Source organism: Rosa rugosa, chromosome 2 (assembly GCF_958449725.1).
Source record: "Rosa rugosa chromosome 2, drRosRugo1.1, whole genome shotgun sequence".
Classification (NCBI taxonomy): Eukaryota; Viridiplantae; Streptophyta; class Magnoliopsida; order Rosales; family Rosaceae; genus Rosa; species Rosa rugosa.
Window position 1 is genome coordinate 59089303 of NC_084821.1, and position 7280 is coordinate 59096582.

Genomic DNA, 7280 nt, shown 5'->3' on the forward strand with positions numbered 1-7280 from the left:
GTAGATTGCCTTGGCATTTGCCTCACATGATTTACCTAGAAGTTCAATTATCCATATAAATAGCAATGAAAACGAAACAATTACCAGAAACTAGCTAATCTGATGGTTGGGTAGCAAATTGGCTAATTTGAGAATTCAGGAAGCAAATCTAAAGCACCAAATTAACACTATGACGAAAGCTAGAGAAACAAATTGGCAATTAAGCCCAAATTTATTGATGGCCCATATTACTTGTGGGCTCTTCTTCTTGGTTTTAAAGGCCCGCTTTCTCCTTCGTCTTAAACCCTCCTACACATGGAAGCAGCAGAGCTCGACACGAAAATGGCGAGAAGAAACTCAGGGCTTCTCCTGGTGCGCCAATTGCTTGCCAATCGCAGCAACCTCTGCGCTGCTCTTCTTCCTCACCACAACCTCCCTTCTTATTCAATCCCAACCCTAAATTCATTCTCAAAGACCCAATCTTCACCTCCTCCCAATCCAAAACCCTTCTCCAATTTCTCAACCTTTCGATCCCTCTCATCATCCTCAGGTGCTCCCTCCAACATTGTAGTCGTTAAGTCTGAGGATGAGTTGAAGAGCGCACTGAGCAAAGCTAAAGGTCTATATAGTACTTTTTTGAATTGGGTTTTGAGGAAAGCATGTAACTTTGATCCAAAGTTTTGATCTTTTCTTTGTTTTGTGGTAGATGGGTCTCTGCCGGCGATTTTTTACTTCACTGCAGTGTGGTGCGGGCCGTGTAAGTTGTAAAAGGGTTTTACTTTTTTACCAAACGAGGACTAAACTTGGTTTATTGATATATTTGCAACTTTGATGTACTTTGCAGGCAGGTTCATAGCTCCAGTTATTGGGGAATTGAGTGAGAAGTACCCACATGTGACGACATTTAAGATTGACATTGACGAGGTGTGTGTAGTTGTGTATTGTTTGAATTATGATTTAAGGTCGAAAGAACTGAATTTGTTGGTAGATTATGAAAGGTAGTATCTTGTTATGGTTCTTAAGAATGATAAGTTTACTGTGTTTAGTTCGTTTTGAAGTTTACGGCTTGCGGCGATGGCTAACTAGTTTGCATTCTTGTTTCTTTTTCTCTGGTTGCAAGAACAATTTTGATTATAGGATTGTGATGTGTAGGTGAGTGAAGGAGGAAAAGTAGTATTTAATTTCATGGGATAGCACTAATGTCAAATATTTATTGCCTCTCAGAAATACCAAAACTGAGTTCAGAATGCTTTGGGTTTATAGTTTAGCGTATGGAGGAACTTGAAGTTTGGGTTTTGTGGTTTTACAAAATAGTGCACAAGTTACATAAGAAAATGGAGAATATGTGAATCATTAATTTAATAGGCCATGGTGGTTTAATATATATACTGATATGAGGTCATATATTGAAGAGGAGACTATCTTGGCTGGATGCAATCATGTACTTGAGATCATATACATAAGCTGATAAGAATGTGAAGAGGAGACTGTATCGATTGGATGCTTTGAAGTTCTTTTGGAAGTGACAGCACAAAAGCTAATTGCATTTACTTCAGTAATGATAAAGAAAAATGTTTTTGAATAGACAGACCTAACAGCTTATGATCCTAAGAAAGTTATCTAGGAGAGTTGTAAAGACATTAGTATATTTAGCACAATCAGGGCATCGTTCTATCCCATAGATCCCATAAAAATCTTACTGCAGACTTTTGAATGATTAATTTTAAACCTCTAACTTCTTAATACAATGTAGGTTTAGCTTAAAAATAAACCCCATAAACTTGTTGACATAATCTGTGACCTATGTTTGCATTTGCATCTACATTCAATTTCATTTATTTGGAAGGCATGGAGGTTTCTTCTATGATTGTCTTCTTATCTGAGCTATATCTTGGTAAATGATAACTTCTTATTGAATTTCATTGGCTATGCATTGATGTCCTGCTCATGTAGTTACTTTTTTTTGGACTGTAATTATTGTCCGACATGCAGATTCTTATAGAAGAATTATGATATTATTTCTTCTTATGCGTCAAATTCTGTAAAACTAACATTGTTTCTTCTCTCTATAGGAGGGCCTTGGAAGTGCATTGGGCAAGTTGAATATTTCCTCTGTGGTAAATGGTTTGATCCTCTTGTGTTTTTGAATGAAATGTCTATATTTTGCTCTGTGATCAAATGTTTCATATGTACTGCAAAGACAGCTCCTTTTGCGCTGGGCTGTTGAATAAATTCTTCACCAGTACTCCAATGCTCCGATTCCTTATTCCTGTAATAGGGACGCTCTGTTGAATATTTTATCATTGTATGTGCTACTTTAATTTTATCGTTTCTTCTCGATTTCCCTGCAAGTAGAGTTTAGCTGTGCCATATATGACATGCCATTGTGAATTTATAGCAGTTACTTATCAGTTAATGTTTAGAGAAGGTGCTAAACACTTGTTCAAGCAAGTATATATAATTTAATCCTTTTGTTTTTTTTGTCAAGAAAAGTGAAGATTACTTTGCTGATGTGTGCATTTTGCTGCAGCCAACATTCCAGTTCTTTCAAAATGGGAAAATGGCAGCTGAAGTTGTTGGTGCTGATGCTGCACGCTTGAAAGATATTTTTGGAAAACTCTACAAGTAAATCTTTATCCAGATATTTTACATTTTCGTGCCTTTACATTTGGACCAACAAAAAGGCTACTTTAAATGTCTGCATTTTACATATTTTGAATGCAGTCGTAACTTCATTTCTTGGTGCACTTTGTTTCTTCTTTTAATTTACTGCATACTTGAAGAAATATTATGCAAAAGAAATAATAGAAAGGAAAACATTTGATGTGGTGTATATACTGTTAGGAATCTTGATGGCATTAAATCAGGTGACTCATGTTTTATTGCTTAACTTGTTTAACTAGTTTCCATTGAAATGCCGAACATTTGGATACTTGGGACATGTTTTTGAATCTACAAATCATTTTCACTTGAATTACTGAAGTGCGGTTATAGAGGCATTCATGCTGTTTTCCGTTCTCCCTCTTACTTGACACATAGTCTAAGACATGACCGTATAGTTTTTACCTTCAGTTGTATCATTTGAATTATGGCTGAGTAATTCTGTTATGTTGCAGGCCGGACTTGTGAACAAAGAGAGAAGCAAAACAAGGCGAGTCTAGGTGGAGCTGCCAGCAAAAGATGTAATATGAAATCATTGTACAAGAAGCTGATTATAAGCTTTCTCTTCTCCACACTGGCTTGTCTTTTGTTGACCCACTAGGTTTTAGCGTGTTAAATCTTAAAACCATATGAATTCTGAACCTGTACAATGGATGAAGTTTTAAATAAAAGGTTTAGTTCGAAATACAATTGTCTGCTCGGCCCATACTTGGGCCCTCTCTCATTATTGATGAGTTGTTGTAGGCAATCAGAACTCAGAGCCTGCAAGCAGCAAGCATAAGGATCCCAAGCATAATGGAATCTTATATGTCACTAATATGTGCTCTTGCCAATTTTACTCGCAAATATTTTATTTACACGTCGTTAAAATGCTGTTTCATTGTTTCATTGTTGAAGGCTGTGAAAGTTCCCATCCTCTTGGAAGCATTTTGAACAGCTGCAAGTCTCTACTTAATGGTTTTGAAGATGTGAAGATTCAGCATATTTTTAGAGAAAGCAATATGACAGCAGGATGCCATGGCTAAGAGCAGCCTCTCTCATGATCCTGGGATTGTTATTTTCAATACTCCCCCCCCCCCCCCCCCTCAAGCTTCAAGTGCTTTTATGGATGATATTTGTGGAGTTATGAGGAGCAGAAGATCGAAAGTTAGCCTCCATGGCTAGTGTTTCTTTGTGTTTCTTTTTGCTTTAGGCCCTTTGGGCCTCGTTGTAACAAAATAATAATAATAATAATAATAATAATAATTCCTACAGAATAATTTGATGCTTGAAATAGGGGTGTAAAACGAGTCGAGTGGAGGTGAATGTCAAGATTATCAAGCTTGAACTATTTTTGAAGGAATCAAGCTTGAACTATATTTTGCGAGCTCAAGCTTGAATTATGTTTTGTAACCTTTAGTTCGGCTTGATTTGTTTTTCCCAAGCTTGAATTTGGCTTGGCTGAGCTCAATTATGGAACAAACTCGAACTTTAATGAAGTTTAACTTGGCTCAATGTAAGAAAGATATTGCAAAATTATGAGAAACCACTTTTTTTTTTTTTTTTAACTAGAAGTTGATTGCATTAGACTAGACAAAATGCTAAAGACTACAAACTTAAAAGATAGAGAAAAAGTGAGGCAACAACCAAATTCCTTTCTAAACACTGCAACTCATTACAAGACAAATTGAGCTCGTTTTTTTAAGCGAACCTGTAAAAAAAGCCAAAAAGACTAACTTCGTGTCATCTAGGGAATAATCATCAACTAGCCCTCTATTCGCCTACATGCAATTATGATACAAAACAAAATGCTACTTCCTAGTAAACAAATAGGAGCCAAGTGCTTATCCATAAGCCGCTTTCTCTAGTTCAATTCAAGATAATTACCAATTCCATATAATCATGATCCAAATTACGACTGACACTTTAGAGACTGTAAGACCCAACATCGCTCAAGGAGGTCAAACTCTTGGGCTAGGCTAGCCCAAAAATACTAAGTAATGAATGAGGGTGTCAAAGCACCTTCCAGCCTGGGTCAATTATGAAGACAACCAGATCCACTAAAACGGGCCCATAAGAGACTGAACCCACATGGCCCAAGCTAAGAGGCTGGCAGGAGCACCCTGGCTGCCAGCCTGCCATTGCCGCTGGAGGCTCATCTACCCATGGTGCACCGAGGCTGTCCACTACCACAAACATATCAAACCCCGGCTAATCAAACCTTGCTCCGACTCGAACACCTATATGCCCCGACTCGCTCGACCTCAAGTCGATCATAACCTTTCTCCCCACAGACGCCAAATCAAACCAATATTTAATATTACATACTCGAAATAAGCAATAACACTTAACTATTTTTAAGGAAAAATATATTATTTATTTTAATATTTTAGGTTCTTTAGTTGGTTCTTAAAGTATATGAGATGTTCATAAGTTTTACGAGTTAAACATGCTCGAATTCAAGTTTGGCGTGTCATTATTGTTGAGCTTAATAATGAGTTCAAGCTAATTAAATAGCTCATTTCTCTTATGAACACGCTTCAAACTCAAAATATATCTAGCTGATTTACAAACTGTAATTCGAATTTGGAGTAGCATAAGTGTAGAGATATCAGTGAGGAAGTGAGTTAGCAAGTGGATAAATAAGAAGTTCAATATTTTTTAAAATAAAAATTAACAAGTTACCTACTTAAAAAATAAATAAAATAATGAGTTACTTAACTAATGAAAATTTCGTATTAAAGAATTTGACATGTATAAAACAATAACTTTAGAAACACATAGAGACATCTAGTGATCTAGGTATCGACAACAATTGGAATCCTAAGCCACCACGACATCCCTAAGTTACCATGAAATAATATTGTTGAAGGAGAATGAACCTAGTTATTCCAAATTATTATATACTTACCTAAACAGTGTTGTTCTCAAATCTCTAACCTAACTATTTTAGGGAATATTTTGGAAAGCTAATTGTCCGTTGCATTTCCACGTGCATCTCTGCTTAATTTTACACCAAATGAATTGCAGAATGAGGGCACATTCCCTTTGTTTTGTTCCATATAGATGAACACTCTAAATATCAACTATAAAATGCTCCGATTTCTTCTCATGATAAGTTGATAACTAAATCAAACCGATTTTAACATTTTTTGGGTATAAAAACATTAAACAGGATGAAAAGATTCGAACTTTGATCTTGAAAGGATTTTTGAAACTAATCAAATTATCATAGTTTCTTGAATCAGAGTTTATAGTGGTTAGCTTCCAATTAACTGACTGTTCTCCACTTCTCCCTCAATGAGACCTTCCCACCTGAATCACTGCTAGCAGGCTTAGTTAGTAACAATCTAACACAGCATGATTAAGAGCATTTGGGTAAGTTCCAAAATAGGACGCCCCTCCCCAAATTAGTAGACAAACATGACTACAATTAGGTGTTTTTGAGTCATCCAATACCATACAAAATATTTCTTTGAGTAATTCGATGAATTTTTTAAAACCAGAAAATAGACAGACCAAGTATGAAGTATTGAAGTATATCTCCTTATGCATGAAAAATAGTATAATTCATAAAATTATTGCATGAAAATAAAAATGAGAAAAAAGGACACACCAAGTGCGCATAAATACAAGTAAAGGACCTGTAGGTCATATGCCAAGCTTTTTAACCGAGGTAGTGCGATTGTACCTACAGCTAAAAGAGACAAACAACCCAGGGCCATCTTATTATTAATAATCGAAAAGAGTACTGTTTATTTATTTTTTTCCTTTTCTTTTTTCTCTGGCTTCTTCATTAGGCTATGCATATAATATACGGGATTACGGGCACTCCTAAATTATGAAGTTTTTTTTTCTTCTTGTTGTTATTTGTTAATCTCCTATATTAGTTTCATGAACAGGGGATTAAGGTTATATGCTCTTTCTCAATGATAGTGTATGTAAACTGAAACTACACGAACACTTACAGAAATTGCATGCATCTTTTTTATGGTCAAAGAAAGATTTGTGTATTTTTCTGGTTTCTGTTGAAGAAAAAAGGGAACCCCAGCAATAAATAATGCAACCTAATTAAAACCTAATAGAACAAACTTCATGGTTCCAACGTAATGCATCTGTCAGACAAAAAGAAAAAGAAAAAAAATGTAATTATAGCTTTGCTTCTATGATTGTTATTACTCTACACCAGAAGTCTATTCACATTTGATGGGTGACTTGAGAACTATTGCTATTAGCAGCTTAATGCATAATAAAACTCACCGCACAAGATCTTCTTATTTTCAATTTGTTTGGTCTGAAAAATTCAGGCAAAACCAAAAAAAAAAAAAAAAAATGGTGCATAAACTTGACATAACTCACTCTAGGGAATGCAGATAAGGAGACCTGCAGGTAAGTGGATAACCAAGTGAAGGGTGGCAATAACAGTGTGCTTTTACTGTTGGAAAATGAACCTTACTGCATAAGCTTGGACATAACCCTGACTTGACTTGATAGACAGCCAGTGTTTGACACATGCATAACGAGTAATGACTAATGACCTAATGAAGCTTGTTTAACACATCATTTTTTTTGTCTGAAAGCTTGTTTAACACATTTCATTGGCGAAAAAGAAAACACAGTTCACCGATCAAACAAAGCAAATCAAAGGGTGTATTGTAGTT

At 35.7% G+C, this 7280-nt stretch overlaps 1 protein-coding gene across 2 annotated transcripts; it reads left to right on the forward strand.

Moving 5' to 3' along the window:
• Positions 1-280: 280 nt before the first annotated feature.
• On the forward strand, positions 281-3330 carry LOC133728867 (thioredoxin O2, mitochondrial-like). 2 transcript variants are annotated; one of them, XM_062156296.1, is made up of 6 exons: positions 283-598; positions 686-736; positions 824-903; positions 2052-2096; positions 2510-2604; positions 3096-3330. In XM_062156296.1, exons 1-6 carry the CDS (start codon positions 295-297, stop codon positions 3106-3108), a joined length of 588 nt encoding a protein of 195 aa, XP_062012280.1. In that variant the 5' UTR covers positions 283-294; the 3' UTR covers positions 3109-3330. The 2 variants fall into 2 exon arrangements, with proteins under 2 accessions (XP_062012281.1, XP_062012280.1); XM_062156297.1 differs by lacking the exon at positions 3096-3330 and having other exon boundaries at positions 281-598; positions 2510-2608.
• Positions 3331-7280: the final 3950 nt, after the last annotated feature.